The sequence below is a fragment of the Gorilla gorilla genome, chromosome 8 (genome assembly GCF_029281585.2).
Source record: "Gorilla gorilla gorilla isolate KB3781 chromosome 8, NHGRI_mGorGor1-v2.1_pri, whole genome shotgun sequence".
Taxonomy (NCBI): domain Eukaryota; kingdom Metazoa; phylum Chordata; class Mammalia; order Primates; family Hominidae; genus Gorilla; species Gorilla gorilla.
The window spans coordinates 46,383,361-46,409,371 of NC_073232.2; the positions used below are offsets into that span (position 1 = coordinate 46,383,361).

Here is a 26,011-nt window from a genome sequence, read left to right on the forward strand (position 1 = left end):
AGCGCTTGGCAGAAGTGCTCCCGTTTTCAGAACCCCTGCTTTTGTGAGTGGTGCTGGTTTCATTACAGCTGGTACTCAAATTAACTAGATCAGAGCATGGTGATTAAATTATGAAAACCTCACAGTTCCCTTAATTACCTGGCTTAAGAGTCTTTGGGTAGTGGGGATTTTACTCATGGAGCTACATTCCTCTGCAAACCTCCACAGGAGGTCCACGTCCCCAATAAGGCGGGCTCCTCTGCCCTTGTTCTAAGCACAGCAGGCTGCATCCGTGACACCCACTCCCTGAGTAGCCCAGCACTCCTGTCAGGAGGTGACCCCCCGCTCCAGGCCTGGGTCCTCTAGGCAGCACCTCCGAGAGCTGGGCTTTGCACCATCCCCATCCCCACCATTCCACACCGTGAACCCTCAACTCTCCCCTGCCTGGGTCTTCAGGCTTTGGCACTACTGCCCCCCAGGAAGGGCACTGGTCTGTTTTAGAATGCAGCCCTGCTCCCCACACCCCTGCATGGCTGAAGCAGAGGGCCCAGGAGAAATTACCCCTCGCTTTTTGATGGCTTTGTTAAGCAGCTTGACCACATCTGCTCCTTCCACTCCGCTCGCTTTAAATCGCTTTGTCCAGGTGATCAGGATGGCCTGCAAAGAAGAATGGATGGGACTGGATGAGGGCTGGGAGGCCTCCAGCACCCCAAGGCCCTGGGCATTGCTCCAGGACAGGGATGAAGCAGAAGCCCATAGGGGCCAAGTGGCTCCTCCCAGAACACACTGGGCTTGGGGAGGGGCCCAGACTCATTTCCATCTCCCGATCATCCACACAATGGGCTTCTCTGGGGGCAAAGATAGGGTGGGGAGAAACCTGCTCACAATATCCAGTTCACTCCAGAAGAAAGCAAGTGGATGTGGGGACAGTAATGCCACATGGCTTGCCAATCTAACTGGATGCCAACTGCGCAGCCAGACCTATTTTAAAAGGGAGCAAGAGAAATCCCTGGCCCCCTTCCCCACTTCCCAACCAGACCCCGGCTTCCACAGCCCTGGGAAAAGAAAGCCAGAGCCAAATTGGAAAAAGAAACAAAATGCTAAGATAATTCTTGGCTGCTGAGCTTTTAAGAGCCAGGTCCCAGACATTTAGGGAATGATGTGGACTATACATGATTTGGGCCTCTTCACCAGCTTTGGGACTTAACCTCCATTTGTAAGTGGTGACTCCCCTATTTACACAGTATGATCCTATTTCACTTTGCATATTAGCAGAGAAACATCAAGGATAGACATCCAATGGTAAACATTCTATAATTTTATCTTACTTTGATAGTTTTACATATTGCTTTTGCTTTCTTAAAAAAAAACTAAAAAGATATGAGAACAGAAAAATAATTGTTATACTTGGCTGTTTTACTCTGAATGGGGCAAGTCACTATAAATGCAGCAGGGTTGGAAGATTCACGGTCCAGGCCCCGCAGGCCTGCAGAGGTAGCTCAGGGATAGGATTCTGAGCACATGGGCCCCGCCCCAGCTCACGGTGGGAGCCACACAGACTGGAGTATGCACCAGGGAGGGCAGCCCTTGATGAGAACTGGTGGTTCTTTGCTCAGCAGCAACTAAGCTAAGTCAGGAACTGCAAAAGCCCTGGACACTGTCTGCCTCCTCTCAAGCAGCCCTCTTCCTCCTCCAAAGCCTCAGAGAACCAGGTGTTGTGGGACAAAGGTGGGGCTGGCAATCTGGAGACCTGGTCCCACTTCATACTGTCTGCCCATTTCCTGCTGGGCAGCTCCCTTCACTCCTCTGAGGTTCACTGTGCTCCTCTAGAAACAGGGAGCTGATCTAGAAGTGGACAATCTTCAAGTTCTCAGCCAGCCCTAAGGGGTAACATGCACAGGCCTTTGGATGGGAAATTGAGGGTCTGTGCTCCACTGGCGCCACAGCAAGTACCCTGGCCCAGCCTAGGAAGCATTCTCCAGAGGGGGTGAAGGCTGGCAGGTGGACGCCCCCCACCTCTGGCTCCTTCTCTGTTCACAATGCCCCCTCTTGGGCATGTCTGCTCCACCCTGCAGGCTCTCGTGCCCAGGAAGTCATTCCCTCCCACCTCCTGCAACACTTCTGTCCCTAGAAGGCTGCGCCTTCATGGGGAACAGGCTACATCTGCTGTTACGGGACCTACTGTAGAGTAACACTAAACCTCAGCACTGCAGGAATACAAAATAAATACACTCTGGCCATTCTCTCCCAGGGCCTAGCCCATGCCTGGCACAGGGATGGCACTCAGTCAGTAGCTGCAGAGAGCACATGTGAACAACGGTGAAACGCAGTCCACCAAAGTCTCTTCATCCCAGGCCCACCTCTCACAAGGGAAGGGGAAGGGGGAGTGACTGTCATGTCTCAGTTCTCAAAAGCCAAGGGAAACTTGTACTGACAAACAGGCCTTGCCAAAGGGTTTGGAAGGACACAGTGGAGGCCAAACTGATCTGAACACCTTGGAGGGGCGTTCTCAGATACCAGAACCAGATTAAGAGTCTACATATGGCCACAGCTTCCTGAAAGCATAACAGGTCAGACAGAACATCTCGGAGGCATTTAGACATGTTGGAGGTGGGTGGAGCACTGGATGGGAGGTGGGGCCTGGGACCCTGGTCCAAGGCCTGCCATTAATAAGCCCTGTGACCCTGGGGAGACCTCTGCGCTCATCTTGGCCTGCTGTGCTCTCAAGCCCTTTCTTGCTGATTCCACAAATTTTACAGATGTAAGGGTTCCAGCCACAGGAAGCAGTGCCCAGGAAAGGGCGCTTACCCTAATGGCATAAAGGGACCCAGGGGTGCTCCCTGCAAGTGTGGAAGGTGCCCTAAGCCCAAATGCTACTAACTTGCAGCAGAGTAGACCAGTTACAAGCATGGGATCTTCCTGGCTAGGTGACCTTGGACAGGTTCTTAGCCCCTCTGAGACTCAGTTTCCTCATCTGTAAAGTGGGAATCATAAGCACTTAATTCATAGAGATGCTTGAAGATTATGTGCACTACCTGTGAAGTATGTATTAAAACAGAGCCTGGCCGGGTGCGGTGGCTCACGTCTGTAATCCCAGCACTTTGAGGGGCCGAGGCAGGCGGATCACCTAAGGTCAGGAGTTTGAGACCAGCCTGGCCAAGATGGTGAAACCCCATATCTGCCAAAAATACAAAAATTAGCCGGACATGGTGGTGGGCACCTGTAATCCCAGCACTAGGGGGGCTAAGGCAGGAGAATTGCTTGAACCTGGGAGGTGGAGGTTGCAGTGAGCCGAGATCGTGCCATTGCACTCCAGCCTGGGTGACAGAGGGAGACTCTGTTTCAAAAAAAAAACAAAAAAAGACAAGGTCTCACTCTGTCCCCCAGGTTGGGGTGCAGTGGCACAATCATGGCTCACAGCAGCCTCGATCTCCCAAGCTTCTCCCACATCACTGGGACTACAGGCACATGTTAACGCACACAGCTAACTTTTTGTACAGATTGCCCAGGCTGGTCTTGAACTCCTGGGCTTAAGTGATCCTTCTGCTTCGGCCTCCCAAAGTGCTGGGATTACAGGCATGAACCACTGCACCCAACCCCAGAATTCATATTATTAGAAGTTTATTCATGGATGGTTTGTGTTTGTGGTGTGTGTGGTTTCTGTCTCTCCATGTAAAAAAAGAACAAGGCTGTATGTATTTATTTTGTATTCCTGCAGTGCTGAGGTTCAGTGTTATCATCACAGTCCATCCTTGCTGAATGAATGAATGAATGAAAAAACAAATAGATGACAAACAGGAAGGTGGGTATAACAAGTCTCCTCGGAGGTCGCCAAGGGCATCCCTGGGGCTGGAGCCACTGATCAGCTCCACTATGGAGAGGCAGCCCTGGCACCTGAGGGACAGGGCCCTGAGCATTTTCGCAGTAACCAGGGCAGTTTCCAGGTAAACATCACACCATGCAATTCTGGCAAAGAGCTTTCCCACCTCTCTCCACCACCATTAAACCTACTTTATTTTCCTTTGCTTGCTTAAGATTAATAAATGCTTCTATCTACCTGGTGGCCAAAAATACCATGATTTGTCTCCAAAAATACATAAATAACTAAAGTAAGTGAAAAAGTAAACACTATATCATGATACCACACTAACTTCTGCAAATGTTTCTTTAAAAATACCAGACATGCAAACCATTCTGCCAACAAAGGGGAAAAGTTGTGGAGAAAAGGGCTTGTTAGCTTTTCCATCCCGGGGCATCTGCAGAGCCCGATAATCCCAGAACATCCTTACCTCATCTATTTTGGATTGTTGGCAAGGAAAAGAAAACGTGAATCCCACAGGTAACTTCTTGTCCTTGATCTTCCTTTTCTCCATGAAATCTCCCAGGCACTCAGCAACATGATCAAAAAGCTGAAGGAAACATGAGAGCAGTCAGTGGGCCCCAAAGCAGGCTTAGCATTTCATAGAAAAATATAAACCATTGCCTCCCACACACACAGAAAGGAATACATCTACCCAAACAAAGTGCTCGTACTCCTGGGACCTGGTGGCCCTGTCTGAAAAGCCATGCTGTGTGTGAATGCAGAGAAGAGTCACTTTTCAAAAGCTACCCTGTGGGCAAGTACAGCTCTTAGGAAGCAATTCAAAGCCTTCAAACAGAACTGGCCTCTCAGTGGTCACTAATATGCAACATCTGGGTACTGAGAAAAATGGAAAAATAACAGAAAACCAGCTATGCCTTCATAACACACAGGTCACGGATCTCCACCAGCCACCAGGTGGAGTGGCCTTCCCGCCCCGCCCGACGCCACGCTCTCTGAAAATTTCAGAAACTCTGAGGGCAATTCCACAGCCTCTAGCCCACTGGAGTGACTTAACAATTCAGACTGTCATAATGTTACTTTTTACTGAAGTGTCTTATGCATACCCCAAAAAGTACACACATCCTAAGTGCAGAGTTCACTGGATTCTCACAAGCTGCAGCTATCCATGTAACCAGCACCCAGATGGAGAAACACGAGATGGAGAAACACCTGTAATATGCCCCCTTCTGCCCCTGCAGTCACTACCGCTACCACCCAGCCCAAGGGCAACTGCCAGCCGCCCCGATGTCTAGCACCCTCAATTACATCTGCCTGTTTGTTTGGTGTGTCTAAAGGGAAATGAGACCGTGTGTGCTCTTTGGCGTCTGTGTTCTCTCACTCGACACCATGTGGATGACAGTCATCCACGGAGTTGTCTTTGACAACTGTTCATTCTCATTGCCGCACAGTATTCCTTGGTATGAATATACCACAATTTATCTACCACATTGTAGCTTAAGCTTGCCTGTGCTATAACATGTTATCTATGACTTATCGGGTACATACATATCTTAGGAATCTGCTAGAAAGAGCCTGGAACACTGGGTCCCTAGCTTCTACATGAATACTGCCCATGAGGAGAGGCTCAGCACCTCTAAGGTAATCTTTTTGGATCTCTCTAATAATTCCCTTCATCTCTAAAATATAACCAGGGCCAGGCATGGTGGCTCACGTCTGTAATCCCAATACTTTGGGAGGCCAAGGCAGGAGGATCACTTGAGCCCAGGAGTTTGACACCAGCCTGGGCAACATAGTGAGACCTCCTCTCTACAAAAAGCTTAAAAATTAGCCAGGCATGCTGGCACATGCCTGTAGTCCTAGCTACTTGGGAGGCTGAGATGAGACGATCCCCTGAGCCCAGGAAGTCGAGGCTACAGTGAGCCATGATCATACAACTGCACTCCAGCCTGGGCAGCAGAGTGAGACCCTGTCTCAAAATATAATCAGAACAGAAGATAATATTCTATGTGTGTTCTAACCAGAAGAGTGGTTAGTAGAACTAAGAACCTCCCTTCTTTATCTCTCTGCCTCTAGTAATCCAACCTGAGCATACATATATACACTTTCGGCAGCCATGCCACAGCCTAGCTAACCCCTTGTCTCTTTCACATGACTCTCATGACACTAGACCTCCCGTACACATGGCAGTGACACAGCCATGGAGCTTTTTGGAACCCAGAAGAAGGCTGTCTTAGAAGAGCCAAACCATAGTCACATGAAGTGGCCCCAGCCCGAACTCCCAGACAAGGCCAGCTGCCTGAAGGCTTTACTTGCAGGGCCTCATGGGGGGGCCAGAAGTCATTACTGCTGTTCCCATCTTTCCCCAGATCCCCCGCAAGCCAGCTCTAAAGTCGGACTTTGTTGCCAGAGTAAAAGAACACCTGGTCAATTTTAATGTAGGACCTTCTATCCCTGAGTCACTATTACTCAGGCTGCAGAGCAGCTGGCATCTTAGGCTGAGTTGACACATGACCCTCCCCAGAGAAGCCGGCTAAGCTTCCTGCGACCTACATTGCAGACTGATATAAACTCATTACTAAGTTGGTCCTCGCGCCCCACGCCATCTGCACTCGGAGGCTCCAGACTCCTGCAGCCTCAGGAGAGAAGGCCGGGTGAAGGGAAGGCTGCCTCAGGAAGGGGCAGGGAGGCGCCTGGGAGAACTCAGCCTGTAGAAATGGATTCCCATGAATGGGACCTGTCACCAGTTCCCAGATCCAGGCCAAACACAACTCCCCAGAGTGCTCCATTGAGAAGGAAAGGCCGTTTCTGGAGTGCTGGTGATCCAGGGTGACAAGCCTGCCCAAAGAGCCAGGAAGTGACCCGCCCCAGGCTAGACTATGTCTGCGATCAACCAGGAAAAAAAGTTACCTAACCACTCTGAACTCAAAGCTTTAGTGTTTAAAAAAAAAAAAAAAACATTATTTTCTCTTCTTGCCTGACAACACACTCTTTATTTGAGAAATACACACACTATGGCCAGGCACAGTGGCTCACATCTATAATCCAGCACTTTGAGAGGCTAAAGTGGGAGGATCGCTTGAGTCCAGGAGTTTGAGATCTGCCTGGGCAACCTGGCAAGACCACATCTTTAAAAAAAAATTTTTTTTAATAATTTAAAATAAAAATAAAGACTCAGTCACTCTTATTAAAGATGGCAAATGATGGCTAATACAAAAACTTAAAACATTTACTATTCAAAATTCCCACAACTAAGTAAGTGATATTTTAAGAATGTTCCATTTGTGCTTCTGAATTTATTAAAGCTTAAAAGTGCTCTGGGCTGGCTGTGGTGGCTCACACCTGAACAGGCAGTTCCAGACCAGCCTGACCAACATGGAGAAACCCCATCTCTACGAACAATACAAAATTAGCCAGGTGTGGTGGCGCATGCCTGTAATTCCAGCTATTTGGGAGGCTGAGGCAGGAGAATCACTTGAACCCGGGAGGCGGAGGTTGTGGTGAGCTGAGATCGCACCACTGCACTCCAGCCTGGGCAACAAGAGTAAAACTCCGTCTTAAAAAAAAAAAAAAAAGAATTTGCTATAATGGTACTACATTATCATGATTATCGTCATCATCCTCTTTTCAGGCTGCTTAAAAGGAGAAGAGGAAGAAACAGAGACAGTAGGAAATAAAGTGATTCTAGGACTGAGAAGAGGGGATGATGGGGATAGAGGCTGGGAGAGACGAAGAGGGCAGTGGTAAGAAGGTGAGGGTACTCCCTTAATTAACAAACCTTGCTCCTAAAAGGTCAAGCCAAAACACACAGGGAATGTTTGTAAAACACACAGGGAATGTTTGCAGCACAGGGTGAGTCTCAGTGTTGAATGCGCCAGGCTTAGGTAGCTCAACCCAAGGACCTTGGGAAACAGAGTGATAGGCCACTGTGTGTTCCAAACAGAAAGTGCAGGATGCCAAACCATGGGCTGCTGGCCACCTGCAAGGAGAAGCAACACAGCAGCCAACTGGGCATGGTCAAGAGACCTACCAGCTGGCAGCCTTTGTGCAGGCGCCAGATGGATGGGCCAGTCTCTGCAGCCCAGTAATGGGAGTAGCAGGGGAGCCCTTGGGCAGGGCCATCCAGTAGTGATGCACCCAGCTTTGGTGGCCTACTATAAAGTGGCTCACCTGCTCTAGTGACAGTGTCACCTGTGACACTCACTGTGACATAATCTGAAGGGCTCTGAACCCAAACCCCAGGGAGCAGGTTAGCCAGGATTAGCCCTTGTCTCTTGGACAAAGAAAAGGCTTGGTGGCTTGCTCCAGGTCCCACCCACAAGAACTTAAGAGCACAGTAGAGTCAAGAGGAGAAGGCTCCTGGGTCTCATCTCGAAGTCCACCCCAGAACCAGAGTTCCCTGGAAATCTTAGTCATGAACCTTGCGGTGAGCACACCCTCCTTAAAGCAAACATTTGGCCAGCTCTGAGTACATATGCTGGACAGCAGCCACAACTCAGGAGGCGAGCCAGACTGGAGGAGCCAGAATGTCTACAAGAGAGAAGAGGAGTGCACCTTGCCCCAAGACCGGCTTAGGGACCCATAAATGACTGAAAACCTGCAGTGGGCTGCCTGAGCCCTGATCACAGGGTCCTCAGTGAGCTACAGACCCACCACTCCCTGCACCCAGAGAGGAGGGGGCAGGTGGACAGGCCCTTCCTAGGCATGCCCACAGCCCCTTGGGCAGGGAGGAAGGGCAGCCCTTCCCGGGGGCCCAGCGTGGGGAGCCCCAACAGGAGTGTGAAAGGAGGGGACCGTGATTTCCCTGCTTCCTCTGCTTTCTGTGCCAAGGGCTTGTACAATGGTATTCTAAATCAGGTAACAAGAAGCCCCCAAATAGCCCAGAGCTGTGAGCCCTCATTCCTGCCCGACAAGGCCACAGCCATACCCTACAAGGCCGGGGCCTCCAGTAAGTGGGTGAGGCCAATGACCAGGAGAAAGGGGCATTTTCACCCAGGGCTTTGCTAAACCTGCACTGGGGAACCGACCCCAGGATCCACAGGGAACGAGTGCATTTACCCAAAAGAGCTGCGGAGCCTCCCTCCTCAAACCCAGACTCTGCTAGTCCAAGCAGCCCACTTCCACTACACCAGTTTGCCCAGACGGAGGGCCTCTGTTTAAGCAGAGCCCCCATGCAGGCTGTCACATCCTCTGCCCAGGAGTCCTTTTACATATGCATCTATGAGGGACTCTTTCCAGCAACCCTCTTCCAGGGGCTTGGGATGCCAGTGCTTTGAGGCCTGGTTCCTGGAGGTAACCAAGGGGATGCTGGCCCGACGGGGTGACCCGGAGGGAGCAGGGACCCACCTGGCTTCCACTGCCGTGCACGATGTTCTCTGGGGTGTCATAAACCTCGGACTCCATGTGAACATTCTGGTTTTTCTCATGATTCACTTGCACCCGCAGAATTCGAAAGGAAGACCCACCAAGATCCAAGGCAATGAAATCTCCCTTTTCTGTTTAGGGAGACAACAGGTATCACATGAGATTCAAATGTTAAGGGGAAGCCACATACCATGCCCGCTTCCTGGCAGGGCGTAGGCCCTGTCTGCCTCCCCCTGCCACATGCTGTTATCAGCCAGAAAGCAGCAATCATGCAAACTTCATCCAACCACTGCCATATACGCAGAGTAGGCAAAAGAAACCCTATCCTACCCCAGAGTCCTTAGACAGAAATAGCTTCAAGCAATCCCGGTCTCTTACTTCTGACTACAGGGGAATGGAAGTACTGAATTAAGTACAAATTCCCACCCCATGTTTCTCTAGTTTCTTAACCTATTTCAAAAACAGCACTGCTATGCAGAAATAAAAAATCACACCGCATTTCAACTCAGACAAAACCCTACATCTGAGGTCCACCCAGTGCCTGCCCTGGGTCTCTGCATGTCAGCTCTGACATCGATTATTCCAGGGTTCTGCTTGCTCCTCAGGGTTGTGTTTTATTATTGTGGTAAAATACACATCGCATAAAATTTACCACTGCAACCATTTTCAGGTGTACAATTCAGTAGTATTAAGTACATTCACAATGTTGTGCAACCATCACCACTATTCTCAAAACTTTTTCATCACCCCAACACAAACTCTATAACCATTAAGCAATAACTTCCATTTCCCCTCACCCTCAGTCCCCAGCATCCACGATTCTACTCTCTGTCTCTATGAACTTGCCTATTCTGGATATTTCATACAAGAAGAATCACACAGTTATTTGTCCTTTTGTGACCAGCTTATTCCTCTTAGCATAACGTTTCCAAGGTTCATGCATATTTTCAGAATTTTACTCTTTTTTTTTTTTAATTAATAGAGACAGGGTCTTGCTCTGTCACCTGGGCTAGAGTACAGTGGTGTGATCAAAGCTCACTGCAGTCTCAAGCTCCTGGGCTCCCAAGATCCTCTCACTTCAGCCTCTCAAGTAACTGGGACTATAGGCAGGTATGAGCCACCCTGCCCCCAATAGAATTTCATCCTTTTTTTTTTTTTTTTTTTTTTGAGACAGAGCTTCACTCTTGTTGCACAGGCTGGAGTGCAGAGGCATAATCTCAGCTCACTGCAACCTCTGCCTCCCAGGTTCAAGTGATTCTCCTGCCTCAGCTTCCCGAGTAGCTGGGATTACAGGCATCCGCCAGCATGCCTGGCTAATTTTTTTTATTTTTAGTAGAGACAGGGCTTCACTATGTTGGCCAGGCTGGTCTCAAACTCCTGACCTCAGGTGATCTAACCGCTTTGGCCTCCCAGGGTGCTGGGATTACAGGCGTGAGTCACCACGCCCGGCCTCATTCCTTTTTAAGACTGAATAATATTCCATTGTATGGATCCACTACGTTTTGTTTATCCTTTCATCTGTTGATGGACCCTTGGGTTGTTTCCACCCAGAGGATGCTTTTAACAGAAGTCCCTCTTGGTCACATAAAAGTACCAGTGGCCAAAGTACTGGTCTGCTATGGTTACCTCCCTCGGGAGTGACATGTGCAGCACTGGGGTGGGCCTCAGGGGGCAGAGCAGGACTGTACACCGAGACCATCAGACAGCAAAGGCAGGCGGCCATGGGCAAAGTTCCAACCATTAAGCCACAGCCAAACATTCTCTACCCTTCATCTCATTAGCTACCCTCACGATGCTCCCAGAAAAATCAGTTAAGATCTGTTTCACTCGTGATGCTAAGGTGACATCCCCACTGTCCTAATATCTATCACGCCAGGGGTGACGGCCACCCCTGCCTTCCACAGCACATGATCCACCAAGCTCTCAATCCTATGGCAGTAAATACTAGACTGCTTTGGGGTATATCATTTTCCTAGGCAGGGAAAGATCTTTATCATTATATCTTATGTAACAGCATTATTGAAATTTAATTCACATACCATATAATTCACCCATTTAAAGTATACAATTCAATGGTTTTTAGTATATTCGGAGTTATGCAACCATCAGCACAGCCAATTTTATAACATTTTCATTATTTCAAAAAGAAACCCTATACCCTTTAACTATCACCTCCCAAGCCCCCCATCCTTCTCCAGCCCTAGGCAACCACTAATCTATTTTCTGTTGCTATAGATTTACCTCTTCTGAACATTTCACATCAATGAAATCATACAGTGGCCAGGTGCGGTGGCTCATGCCTGTAATCCCAGCACTTTGGGAGGCTGAGGCAGGTGGATCGCTTGAGCTTAGGAGTTTGAGACCAACCTGGGCAACATGGCGAGCCCCTGTCTCTACCAAAAACACAAAAAAGATTAGATGGGCATGGTGGTGTGAGCCTGTAATCCCAGCTACTTGGAGACTGAGGTAGGAGAATCTCTTGAGCCCAAGAGACAGAGGTTGCAGTGAGCTGAGATCACGCCACCGCACTCCAGCCTGGGCAACAGAGTGAGGCCCTGTCTCAAAAAAAGAAGAAAAGAAATCATACGGTATATGACCTTGTATGACTGGCTCATTTCACTAAGCAAAATGTTTTTAAGGTTCATCATGTTATAGTGCATACGAGACTTTATCCCTTTTAATGGCTGTTACACTCTATAGATATAACACATTTTATTTATTCATTTGTTACTGACAGACATTTGGTTTGTTTCCACCTTTTGGCTATTATGAATAACACTACTATGAATATTTGTGCCCAAGTTTTTGTGTGGACACGTTTTCATTTCTCTTGGGTATATATACCTAGGACAAGAATCGCTGTCAAATAGTAACCCATGTTTAACTTTTCGAGGAATTACCACCATTCTTCAAAGCAGCTGCACCATTTTACGTTCCTACCAGTAATGCATGAAGTTTCCAGTTCTCCATGTCTTCATCAACACTTATTACAGTCTGACTTCTTTATCAGTTTGCATTTCTCTGATGACTAATGGTGTTGAGTACATTTCTATGTGCTTATTGGCCACTTGGAGAAATGTCTATTCAGATCCTTTGCTCATTTTAAACACTTGGCTTATCTTTTCTTTTTTTTTTTTTTTTTTTTGAGATGGAGTTTCGCTCTGTTGCCCAGCTTGGAGGGCAGTGGCTCAATCTCGACTCACTGCAACCTCTGCTTCCCGGGTTCAAGCAATTCTCCTGCCTCAGCCTCCTGAGTAGCTGGGATTATAGGCGTGCACCACCACGCCTGGCTAATTTTTGTATTTTTAGTAGAGACGGGGTTTCACTATGTTGGCCAGGCTGGTCTTGAACTCCTGACCTCGTGATCCGCCTGCCTCGGCCTCCCAAAGTGTTGGGATCACAGGCGTGAGCCACCACACCCGGCCTCATTTGTCTTTTATGTGTTGAGTTGTAAAAGTTCTTTTTATATTCTAGATACAAGTCCTTTATCAGACATACGACTGGCAAATATTTTCTCCCATTCAGTGGATTGTCTTTTCTTTTTTTTATGGTATCCTTTGATGCAGAAACATTTTTATGTTTGTTGTTGTTGTGTTTGAGACAGGGTCTTGCTCTGTTGCCCAGGCTGGAGTATAATGGTGCAATCATGGCTCACTGCACCCTTGACCTCCTGGACTCAAGAAATCCTCCAGCCTCAGCCTCCCAAGTAGCTGGAACTACAGGCATACGACCACACCTGGCTAATTTTTTATTTTTTGTAGAGACAAGGTCTCACTATGTTGCCCAGGCTGTCTCAAATGCCTTCGCTCAAGTGATCCTCTTGCTTGGCCTCCCAAAGTGCTGGGATTACAGGCATGAGCCACCAAGCATGGCCAAGTTTTAAATTTTGATGAAGTCCAGTTTTATCTGTTTTTTCTTTTATTGTTTGTGCTTTTGGAGTTGTAGCTAAGACTCTATTGCCAAATCCAAGGTCACAAAGATTCAAACCTGTATTTCATTCTAAGAGTTTTATTAGTTTTAGCTCCCACATTTAGGTATTTGATCCATTTCAAGTTAATTTTATACATGGTATGAGGTGTAGGTCAAACTTCATTCTTTTGCACTTGGATATCCAGTGTCCCAGCACCATTTGCTGAAAAGACTATTTTTTCCCTCATTGAATAGTCCTAGCATTCTTGTCAAAAGTCAACTGACTGTAATGTATGCATTTATTTTTTTTTTGAGACGAAGTCTCACTCTGTTACCCAGGCTGGAATGCTACCCAGGCTGGAATGCAGTGGCATGATCTCGGCTCACTGCAACCTCCACCTCCCTAGCTACTTGGGAGGTTCAGGCGATTCTCATGCCTCAGCCTCCCAAGTAGCTAGGATTACAGGCGTGTGCCACCACAACTGGCTAATTTTTTTGTATTTTTAGTAGAGACGGGGTTTCACCATGTTGGCCACACTGGTCTCAAACTCCTGACCTCAGGTGATCCACCAGCCTCGGCCTCCCAAAGTGCTAGGATTACAGGCATGAGCCACCACACTCAGCCTGTATGCATTTATTTCTGAACTCTCTATTCTGTTCCATTAGTCTACATGTCTACCTTCATGCCAGTACCACATGTCTTGATTACTGTTGCTTTGCTGAAAATTTTGAAATTGGCAGTGAAATTCCTTCAGCTTTGTTCTTCTTTTTCATGATTGCTTTGGTTATTCTGGGTCCCTTGAGCTTTTGATTTTCAACACAAAATAAGGTTTGCTTTCTGTTTTTAACAATAAAGCTGACTTATCTTTGTATTTGATTCTACCAAGCTATAAGCCCTGACACATTGCTATATTTCTGGAACTTACAATGGTGTTTGGAATGTAGGTAAAAACTGAGCAAATACTTGTGGAATTAATGAAGGTATAAAGAAATAAACAACAAACCAAGGAATTCTTACATTGAATGTCACTGTTCCTTTTTTTTTTTTTTTTTTTTTTTTTTGAGAGGGAGTCTTGCTCCGTTGCCCAGGCTGGAGTGCAATGGCGTGATCTTGGCTCATTGCAACCTCTGCCTCCCAGGTTCAAGTGATTCTCCTGCCTCAGCCTCCCGAGTACCTAGGATTACAGGCACCCACCACCATGCCTGGCTAATTTTTGTATTTTGTAGTAGAGATGGGTTTTCACCATGTTGGTGAGGCTGGTCTCAAACTCCTGACCGCAGGTGATCCACCTGCCTTGGCCTCCCAAAGTGCTGGGATTACAGGCGTGAGCCACTGCGCCCAGCCTGTTCCTATCTTCTTTCTCAAGTTCCTTGAGGGAAAGACCACAACTTGGGATTCTCTGTCCTTGGCACCCAGGACAGCTCAGCAAATGCTCAGTAGCTGCCTGGTCACAGGGACTGGTGGTCCATTCATTCATTCATTCAAGGCACCTGATATGGTTAGGCTTTGTGTCCCCACCCAAATCTCATCTTGAGTTGTAACCCCCACAATGCCCACATATCAAGAAAGAGACCAGGTGGAGGTAACTGAATCACGGAGGTGGTTCCCCCCATGCTGTTCTCGTGATAGTGAGTGGGTTCTCATGAGACCTTATGGTTTTATAAGGAGCTCGTCCCCCTTTGCTCAGCACTTCTCCTTCCTGCCGCTTTGTGAGGAAGATGCATTTTCTCCTTCCACCATGATTGTAAGTTTCCTGAAGCCTCCCCAGCCATGCTGAACTGTGAGTCAACTAAACTTCTTTCCTTTATAAATTACCCAGTCTTAGGCGGTTCTTTTTAACAGTATGAAAACGGACTAATACAGCACCCCTGCTTGCTGTTTATTAAGCACAAAGCAGTTACGCCATCATGTGAGATACACACAGAGGAAAAACCAGAGTATGTTTTTCCTTTTCTCTACTCACCACAACACAGAACACACCTGTGACCCTGGATGCATGTGGGTTTTTCCCCACACACCAAGCAAGTAATTCTGCAGTGAATTCTCCAGTGAACACCAGCTCCATGCTCTCTAATTCAATTCAATTATTTCACTAGCTACCTGCAGATAGCATCATATCCCACAGGTCGAGGGCTCGTTCACACGAGGCTGCCCTCCCTCCAACTTCAGACACCAGTCATAAGCACAGGTTGTGGCCTGTGCTTCTGGCTGATCACTATAAATCGGGGTTCCTACAACCCCCTCCTTGGGTTGCATTAGTTTGCTACGGCAGCTCACAGACCCAGAAAAACACTTCACTTACATTTACATATTTACTATAAAGGATGTTACAATAAATACAGATGAAGAACTGGATGGAAGAGATGCACAGGGAGGGGCATGGGAGAAAGGGCAGGAGTTTCCATGCCCCCTCCAGATGTGCCACCCAGGAACCTCCATGTGTTCAGCTAGACAGAAGCTACCAGAACTCAGTCATTCTAGGTTTTCTTCTTTTTGCTTTTTTTTTTTTTTTGGTTTTGTTTGTTTGTTCTTTGAGTCAGGGTCACACTCTGTCACCCAGGCTGGAGTGCAGTGCAGTTGCATGATCACAGCTTACTGCAGCCTCAACCTCCAGAGCCCAAGCGATCCTCCCACCTCAACCTCCCGAGTAGCTGGAACTACCGGCATGTGCCACCACATCTGGCTAACTTTTTTTTGTATTTTGTGTAGTGACAGGGTTTTACCATGTTGCCCAAGCTAGTCTCAAACTCTTAGGCTCAAGTGATCCACCCACCTGGGCCTCCCAAAATGCTGGGATTACAGGCGTGAGCCATCATACCTGGCCTGTTTTAGGTTTTTGTGGAAGCACCATTACATAGTTGCGATTGATTAAATCATCGACCATTGGTTTATTCACTCTATTTTCAGGCTCTCTCCCTCCCTGGAGGCGGCATGGGGGTTGGGGCTGACAGCAACCCTCTGATCACATGGTTGGTTCCCCCTGGCAACCAGCCCCCCATCCTGAGGCTATACAGGGACCCACCAAGGAACAAAAGACACTCTCCTATCACCCAAGAAATTCCAAGGGATTTAGGAGCTCTGCGTCAGGACCAGGATCAAAGATTTTCCTAGCACCTGTATTGCTCAAGAAATTACAAGGGTTTTACAATCTAAATGCTAGAGACTAGGGGCAGAGACCAACATGTATATTTCTTACTATTTCACATATTGGTTGGTTGCTTTTTTAATAACAGTTTTATTGAGATATAATAATATAGCATACAATTTTTACCCATTTTAAAGTGAAAAATTCAGTGGTTTTCAGCATATTTACAGAGTTGTGCAACCATCACCACTATCTAATTTTAGAAAATTTTCATCACCCCAAAAGAAATTCCATACCCATTAACAACCATTCACCATTTCTTCCCAACCTCCCTATCTCCCAGCAACCACTAATGTACTTTCTGCTCTACAGATGCCCCTATTCCAGACATTTCATATAAGTGGAATCGTATAATATTAGGTCCTTTGTGTCTGGCTTCTTTCACCCGGCATAAGGTTTTCAAGGCTCATCCATGCTGTAGCCTGGATCAGTACCTCATTCCTTTTTATGAACCAATTATATTCCATTATATGTATATATCACATGAAGCCACTGGTTTTAAATTATTTGTGGTCCAAAGGAAAGAGAGAGAACAAGGGAGAATGCTGGGAAGCAGGTGTCATAGATTTGGTGGAAATTCTGACCCCGACTTTGTGGCATTATTCAAATCAATATAGAATTTTCTTTGGGCTCCCATTGGAGTCCTAACTCCAACAGTACTTTACACCACCACTAGGTTAAAAAATTGAATTCGGCCGGGCGCAGTGGCTCATGCTTGTAATCCCAGAACTTTGGGAGGCCGAGGCGGGTGGATCACTTGAGGTCAGGAGTTCGAGACCAGCCTGGCCAACATGGAGAAACCCTGTCTCTACTAAAAATACAAAAATTAGCTGGGTGTAGTGGTAGGCGCCTGTAATCCCAGCTACTCAGGAGGCTGAGGCAGGAGAATCGCTTGAACCCAGGAGGCGGAGGTTGTAGTGAGCTGAGATCATGCCACTGCACTCCAGCCTGGGCAACAGAGCAAGACTCTGTCTCAAAAAAAAAAAAAATTGAAATAAATGAAAAAATTGAATTCAGTATGAAGTGGCTCCTCGCAGGTGAGTCACTAGAATATCAGAAACATTTTATTTGACCATCCATCAGCTAACATTCACTGAGTCTTTCTGTACCAATCACTAAGTGCTTATACGTATCCTTTTATTTTCAATCTTCACAACCCTATGAAGTCAGTACTGTCATGATGCCCATTCTACAGATGAGCAAGTAAAGGTAAAGAGGGGTTAGATAACTTGCCCAAATGCACAACCAGTAAGTGGCAGAGTCTGCATTTGAATCCGAAGCCATAATGTATAACCATGAAAACTGCCTCCTGGACAGAACTCAGGGACAAGGATCCCCAAGGAAAGTGGGGGCCAGAGAGAGACTTCAGCACATCAGGAATGGCTACACTTCTTTTCTGGGGCTCTTCAACCTCCATGATTCCTTATAGCTTTGGGTTTTTTTGTTTTGTTTTGTGTTTTTGTTTTTGTTTTTGAGACAGAGTCTCACTCTTGTTGCCCAGGCTGGACAGCAATGGCGCGATCTCGGCTCACTGCAACCTCCGCCTCCAGGGTTCAAGCGATTCTCTTGCCTCAGCCTCCCCAGTAGCTGGGATTACAGCCGCCCACCACCACGCCCAGCTCATTTTTTGTATTTTTAGTAGAGACGAGGTTTCACCACCTTGGCCAGGCTGGTCTCAAACTCCTGACCTCAGATGATCCGACTGCCCTGGCCTCCCAAAGTGCTGGGATTACAGGCGTGAGCCACCGTGCCTGGCCTAGCTTTGGTTTTATTTATTTATTTATTTATTTATTTATTTATTTATTTATTTAATTTTGAGACGGAGTCTCGCTCTGTCTCCCAGGCTGGAGTGCAGTGGCGTGATCTTGGCTCACTGCAAGCTCCACCTCCCAGGTTCACATCATTCTCCTGCCTCAGCCTCCCAAGTAGCTGGGACTACAGGCGCCCGCCACCACGCCCAGCTAATTTTTTTTTTCTTTTTTTTTAGTAGAGACGGGGTTTCACTGTGTTAGCCAGGATGGTCTCGATCTCCTGACCTCGTGATCCGCCTGCCTCAGCCTCCCAAAGTGCTGGGATTACAGGCGTGAGCCATCGCGCCTGGCCAGCTTTGGTTTTATTTTGCTTCATTCTCTAATGAAGACAGTGAAAGCTCAGTCTGATAAACAGCTATAAACCAGTTGTGCATAGGGGGAAAAGGGGCACAAAAGCAAATACTACACTGAGATGAAATGATCGGTACTTTTTATTTTACTATTTTACTTAATTAATTTGCTGTTTTAATGTTCACCTAAACATTTATTTATTTCATGTTTTTGTTTGTTTGTTTGTTTGAGATGGAGTCTCACACTGTTGCCTGGGCTGGAGTGCAATGGCGCAATCTTGGTTCACTGCAACCTCCAACTCCCAGGTTCAAGTGATTCTCCTGCCTCAGCCTCCCGAGTAGCTGGGTCTACAGGCGTGCACCACCACGCCCAACTAATTTTTGTATTTTTTAGTAGAGACGGAGTTTCACCATTTTGGCCAGGATGGTCTCGATCTCTTGACCTTGTGATCCGCCCACCTTGGCCTCCCAAAGTGCTGGTCCTATACTCTGCTGGGCAAAAGACACTGAGGAATGATGTCTGTTAAGGACAACAAGATAACTGATAAACTTTCCTGGATGTCCAGCATCTCTTTAGATAACTACCCTCCCATTTTTCACCTATGAGGTTGGAAGTGGGGCTGAATCCCCACTCCAGCTCCAGGGGTACCAATGCATAATCCAGGCATGGAATCCAGGGGAGTCCCAAGTCACCCATCTTGTCCATGGTGATTGGTTCAGGATGGGCACATGACCCAAGTAAGCCAATCACAGCCCTCTCCAAGACCATCACAGGTCCATAGGGAGCAAGGCCTGCTCTTTGCACAGAGATCGCTGGCTATAAGGGGAGGGGTCAGCCTAGGGCTGCAGGGGCCGTCCCCGCCACTGTAAGAGGAGAGATGGTCTATGAATGAAGCCAACACACAGGAAAGGAGCTGACTGAACTAGTAAGAGACAGATGAATCCCTAGATACAGAAGTCAACTCACAGCAAGACTTCCCAGTTATAGGAAACTAGAATTCTCTTTTTTTCTTAAACAAATTTGAGTTAGATTTCTTTCAGCTACAACCAGAAGGTTTCCAAGTTCAATATTCTTTGTCAGGAAATGAATCCCCCAAATACCCACTTGCCCTCCATAACAAAAGGGACCTATCAGTCCCTTTTACCTCGGGTTGGCTCCCTGATTCAGAGCTGTCGTGTCCAGTCACCCCCTTGCAGAGGTACTGGAGTTGTAGCCTGTGGTCTCACCCACATTTTGTGTGGCTAGCTCAGGGGTTGGGGGTGAGACAGCCTGCCTTGGCTTGCCCCTTTTCTCTGCCTCCTTCCCCTGTAACATCACAGAGATGCCAGCGAATCCTGAAAAACTCTGCATCCTTCCTGCAGGGGCTCGGCTTACACATTCAGGCCTGCTGGGTGCGGTCCTTGGACTGGCTCCATTGGTTAGGAAAGACTTTCCCAACGAATTCTTCCAAAGCCAGTTATTATATCATAAGACTGATGAGGATGACGATGACGCACCATAACTCACGGTGGTTTGCAGTTTCCAAAGACTCTCATTTGATCCTGATGATAGCCTGGTGAGGCAGGTGGGGCAGGGATTACCATGGCCATTTTACCCATGAGGAAATGGAGGCTCAGAAGTTAAGTGACTTCTCCAAGGTCACACAGGTTGGGAGTGGCAAACCCAGAGACCGATTCAGTGTTCTAGATTTTTATTTCCTTTTCTCTTTGGCTACAAGCTCAGCCTCTTTCTGCAGTAATAGGTTTCCTCCCAACTTCCTCTTTCAATCTTTGGTCTCAAACCTTGCTTCCTGCTACTGGGGCCTCCTGCTTGAGACCTTTCCTCATATTTCCCATTTCCACTGAAGCTGGGAGAACCGCTCAAGAGAAAGCTCATTAAACAACACATCCGAAGGGCTACTGGCAATTCTCCACTTTCTAATGACAGCCATTATTACCAGCAAATAATGGAAAACAAACACAGGACAGATGTGTCTCGAGTACCAGCCTGTGCTGGAATACAGGGCAAGAAAAAACTCTGCCTGCAGGAAATGCCTGCCTGAGTCCAGCTCAATGAATTGATTCTTCTTTTTTTTTTTTTTTGAGACAGAGTTTCTGTTGCCCAGGCTGGAGTGCAGTGGCATGATCTCAGCTCACTGCAACTCTGCCTCCCAGGTTCAAGTGATTCTCGTGCCTCAGCCTCCCAGGTAGCTGGGATTACAGGCACCGGCCACCATGCCCAGCTAATTTTTGTATTTTTAGTAGAGACGGGGTTTCGCCATATTGGCTAGGCCGGTCTCCAACTCCTGACCTCAGGTGATCGCCTGCCTCGACCTCCCAAAGTGCTGGGATTACAGGCATGAGCCACCGTGCCCAGCCTCAATGAATTAATTCTGTACATGAGATACACAGGCATTCCTGCCCATCTACAATCCAGCTGCATGATGGGAACTCCATGCCTTCAACTCAGGAGGTTTCACAGATAGAGAGAATACTTGAGATAACCCAACTATCTTTCCATATAAGAAAACTGAGACCACCCAAATGCTGCAAGAAGAGAAGGTAAATATTTCCCTTCCATTGACTGGAAAACAGTAGTATGAATATTTAGGGCCCCAAAATAACCGTGACTACACTGTAAATGGCTCTGCTTTGCATGAAAAAAGATAATGGCACATCCAAGCTTCTAGCAAATTTTTTTTTTTTTTACTTCTCCTTTGGGTAAAAACTTCTCTTTTGGGTAAAGACCGTGTGGGAACAATGAAGCCGAAACCAAGAAGTATCGATTCCTATTTAGCCTCCAAAAGCTTACACTCTAATTAGTGCTTACAATATCCTTAGGGATAAATGAGAAAAGGAGAAAAAAGGGACACTTCACGAATGGGGGAGGCTGGGCACAGAGGGACAGCAATTCCCAAGAGACTGGGTAGTGAGGGAAACCCAAAATATTTCACCCCAAAATATGGCTCCCTGGTATAATGAGTATTTTGAACTAAAGGCCCTTAAAGATCAACAGATGCTGGAAAATGCTTTTCTCCTATCTACATAAAGACCACGCAGACCCTCCAAGGAGAACTTTATCCTTACCCTCCCTGTTATCTCATTATCTATTGCAGAAAAGAAGACTGAAGAATCTGACCACACCTGAATGGACCTTTTTAAAGATGTCTGTTCCTAAACCGAGCGTGGTGGCTGACACCTGTAATCCCAGCACTTCGAGGGGATAAGGCGGGCAGATCACAAGGTCAGGAGTTCGAGACCAGTCTGGCCAACATGGTGAAACCTCGTCTCTACTAAAAATACAAAAATTAGCCCAGCGTGGTGGTGCACACTTGTAATCCCAGCTACTCAGGAAGTTGAAGCTGGAGAATTGCTTGAACCCGGGAGGCGGAGGTTGCAGTGAGCCGAGATCATGCCACTGCACTGCAACCTGGGCGACAGAGCGAGACTCTGTCTTAAAAAAAAAAAAAAAAATCTGTCTCCTGTTCAATTTCCAAAGAGAACCGGTACTGGTTAATCTCTGTTCCCTGATATCTTCATTCTCCCTAGTAATCATTTACTGTTCCCTGTCTCCTGCCTCCCCTCTGAAAAGAGGAAATGTGTGGCCGGGCGCAGTAGCTCACACTTGTAATCCCAGCACTTTGGGAGGCCGAGGCGGGTGGATTACCTGAGGTCAGGAGTTCGAGACCAGCTTGGCCAACATGGCAAAACCCCGTCTCTACTAAAAATACAAAAATTAGCTGGGCATGGTGGCAGGTGCCTATAATCCCAGCTATGTAGGGGGTGCTGAGGCAGGAGGATCGCTTGAACCATCGTGCCACTGCACTCCAGCCTGGGCAACAGAGCAAGACTCCATCTCAAAAAAAAAAAGGAAAAGAAAAGAGGAAATGTAAGTATCTGGGCCCCACCAGGATACTTGAGTAATCAGTCTGTGATTCTCCCACATGCATGTTAATAAATGTGTATACCCTTTCTCCTATTAATCTGCCTTTTGTGAGCTGATTTTTCAGCCAACATTCAGAGGGCAAAGGGGACGTTTTCCCTTGCTCCCTACAGTAGCTTTGAAGAGGGAATTCTATTTAGCCAAATCACCAATGTTAAAAGGCTTCAATATTTTCCTTCTTTATTATTCATTCATCCACTACCTCAAAAATGATATGCAGCAGCGAAAAGCCACTTTAGGTTTTTGGGGTTTTTTTAATGATATACAGATTACTGAAGAACAACTAAAAAATAAAAACAAAAACAGGCCAGATGTGGTGGCTCACGCCCGTAATCCCAGCACTTTGGGAGGTGGGAGGATCGCCTGAGCCTAGGAGTTCGAGACCAGTCTGGGCAACATGGCAAAACCCTATCTCTACAAAATATCAAAAACAAAAACCTCACTGCCCATTAAAAAAAATGACCAAAAAAGAAAGAAACTAATTAAAAATGGGCTGATAGGTATCAGAATGTATGTATCAGATATGTTTTCAGAAATGCTTCTGGAAAGTCAGTTGAGTTCCAAAACTCTGTGTCTAGTCGACCAGGGTCAAGGTCAGCAAGAAAGGAAAGGCTTGTTTCCTTCCTTTGCCTTGGAAATCACATCACCACTTAGGCATTTCTCCACCATGGTGAGCGCCAATTTATCCCTCCGTGGTTTGGGATTACCACTAATTCTGTCACTAATTACTACAGTTGAAGCAGTGATTAACATTTCAAAAAGGGAACAGCACTATGGATTTACTATTAAGAGACCCAGATTCTGATTACTGCAGGGATCTCCTGATTCTTGGATGATAAAGGAGCCAAGAGGCAGGGGGAGGTGAAGACAGAGGCCCGGCACAACACGAAGGGGCAGGAAGTGGACTGGGGGTTGGGTATCCAAGTCCTTAGCATCAACAGCAATGTCTTTGCGGGGCTGTAGGGACCATTCCAAGCGAAGTGTGGGCTCTGGGGCACATGAACTGAACCCACCCATAAATAGTTGGAATGGGGGGGTGCCGTTTCTATGAATCTCTAAAAGGGGGTGAAGAATACATTTCACAAATGAGTATGAGTTCTAAGCCTTGTTTGGAGGAGTAGCCAATATGGCAAATGGCTGGATTTCTACTGCGCTTGGATCACACCTTGAGACTCTCAATCCTGGAAACGGTTTGTGAAGGAGAGGGAGAGCACCCCTGCTGACATAGGTCCCTGGGACACAGCTGGCTTGAGAGCAGGGCCCAGTGGGTAGGAGGCAAAGTGTCTCCTCCCCTGTGTCTGCCCTGAGCCAGTCACACAGGGCCAGGTGCCTCGCAGGGATCAGGTAGCCTTCTGAGCTCTCCCAAGCAAAGCCAAAGCAGGTGCTCTCCTGGGCGCTGCCCATACCCCCTCCCCTCCCCGCTCCTTCCTCTTCTCTCAGCTGGAAGCAGTCAGAGCCATGCCTCTGCTACATAGCTCTCCTCATCCTGGAAAGGTTCTAGTGCTCCTGGCTGTAGGGGTCATCCATGGCTGGGAAAAAGCAAGAGTGAACTATATATAAAGTTCTTTCTTCTCCAGCCAGAGACAAGAGAACATACCCAGGGTAAACCACAGTCTATTCACTCTGATGGCCAGAATCTCTTCAGTAGTTCTTAAAAAGCTAGAAGTAGGTGCTAGTAATCAACACCTAAACAAAAGGGTGGAGGTGGAGTAGGCTTACATCAGAGATATACATGCTAATATGTGAGCATGAAGTAGACCCCACCCATGGCCACAGTGAACAGCACACGGCCTCTTTATCAGCGTCCAAATCTCATTCAGGATGACTGCAGGCAGAGAGCAGAGGTCTTTTCCTGCTGCAACCAGTCTACTCCCACTTGCCCATCTTTCAAGAACATCAGTTGCAACAGCTGCAGTTTCCTGGCGTCCATTTTGCAGGCTGCATACAAGATGCCCCAAATCACTCCTTTAAATAAGAGCCTCGAGAGCAGGGAAGAAATCGCAGGGGTGTGTGAAAGCTGTACTCACTGGTCGTGTACTCACAACCCCAAGGGAAACCTGACTTCCTCCTGCTCTCCCTCCCTCTGCTGCCTACAGCAGGTGAGCCCCACCCTAGAGAACAGAACACAGCTAACAGGGGATTCCTGTGAGGGCGCCACGCTGGAGCAAGCACAGCATTCACCTCCACAAACTAGTAACTGCGGGTCTGCCGGGAAGAACAGCTTCCACTGAGCAGGCCAGACTGCGACCTCTCAGTCTCCGCTCAGCCAGGTGCAGGGGCTGATGCCACTCCTCTGGGGAGGAGAAACAGACAATCCTCAGGGGGCCCTCCCCCAACGCCCCACTGCAGGGTATGAGCCACAGGATGCAGAGTGAAAGGATACAATTTTTCTTTCAATTCTACCTCCCCTCTGTATTTCTTTGTTTTGGGGGCTGCCTCAATTCTGCATCTGTGAAATCTGTCCAAAGGGGGTCTGGAATCTCTGCCTCTAAGTCTGAGACCCACCTGTCCATTAGGATTGCTATTATCTGGGATAAGAAGAGAGGGAAGCTTTGATTCCCTGATGGAGAGATTTCCCTAAAATGAACCCTTCATTTCTTCTGGAGTTCTTCATGTTCTGAAGACATAAGAGCAACCCACACAGCATCTGCGAGACCCATAAACACTACACTTTCTAAAGTATCACAAGCCACTAGACAGTAAAGTCAATGACAGCAGGTCAGCCTTGCCCAACCATGGTATCCCCAGTGACTGGCATAAGGTAGATACTCAGTAGACACATATTGGATGGATGGATGGATGGATGGATGGATGGATGGATGGATGGATCAGCAGATGGATCAGCGGATGGATGGATGGATGGATGGGAGAGCAGATTGATGGAATGGTGAATGAATGAATGAGCAAATGTATGAACAAATGAAGTTAGAAGGAAGATTTCACAGAACATTTAGCCCTCAGGGTTCAATCTCTGGGTGACAGACTTACCAGAGCCATCAGGAATGGACCTTACGAATGTTGGCAACATCTTGACTGTGGCTGTTGGATTAAAATCCCGGGAGAGGCCATTCTTCATCTCCTTCCTGAAGCGAGTCATGATATCTATGAGAGTTTCATCGGAGAGCCGCATGGCATAGAGATACTTGTCAATCTGGAGGGGGATGAGAAGGAAGGAGAGTGAGGTCGAGGGGGAGGACAGGGCAAGGTGAGGCACCCACCCGCCGAGATAGCCAGCTCCCACAGGCACAGGAACACGCATGCTGGCACATCGCATGGCGGAAGGTCATTCAACTGCTGTCAACCATGTCACCCAGAACAGGCTTGCAAATGCTCTGAGCCCTAGTTCCTGGCCTGTAAAATGAACCCGATATCTCTAAGATCCTTTCCAACCCTCAAATATGACATGGAAGCTGCTCTTCAACCCCCAAGTACTTGATGGAGGCAGGTTTCCTCCAGTATCAGGAACACCTCAAGCCTCCTTCTCTCTCTGAGAATTGGCTGGCTCACTCTCACTGGGATGGGAATGACAGAGAGGCTACGAACAAGGGCTCTGGAGCCAGCCAACTGGGTTCAATCCTAGCCCCAGAGCTTAACAGCTGTGTGAATTTCAGTTTCCTCAACTGAAAAACTGAGATGACAGATAGGACCTAACATATAGGACAAGTTCAAATGAGACAGAAGCACTTAGAACACAGTAACTGCTCAATAAACATCAGCTATTATTATTAACATGAGACAGTAGTACTGGCAGGTGTCCATGGGCAAGACTT

General features: G+C 47.4%; 1 protein-coding gene across 4 annotated transcripts in view; it reads right to left on the reverse strand.

Annotated features, from left to right (window-relative positions):
- Positions 1 to 26,011, reverse strand: part of HK1 (hexokinase 1) — a 131,952-nt gene that overhangs the window by 32,676 nt on the left and 73,265 nt on the right. For all 4 annotated transcript variants that reach the window (XM_031015138.3, XM_055353618.2, XM_063710045.1 and 1 more), the window contains 4 exons: positions 25,230 to 25,392; positions 9,146 to 9,294; positions 4,269 to 4,388; positions 541 to 636 (listed from right to left, as the gene is read on the reverse strand). In XM_031015138.3, coding sequence (XP_030870998.1) covers positions 541 to 636; positions 4,269 to 4,388; positions 9,146 to 9,294; positions 25,230 to 25,392 — 528 coding nt within the window. The remainder of the gene's footprint in view (positions 1 to 540; positions 637 to 4,268; positions 4,389 to 9,145; positions 9,295 to 25,229; positions 25,393 to 26,011) is intronic.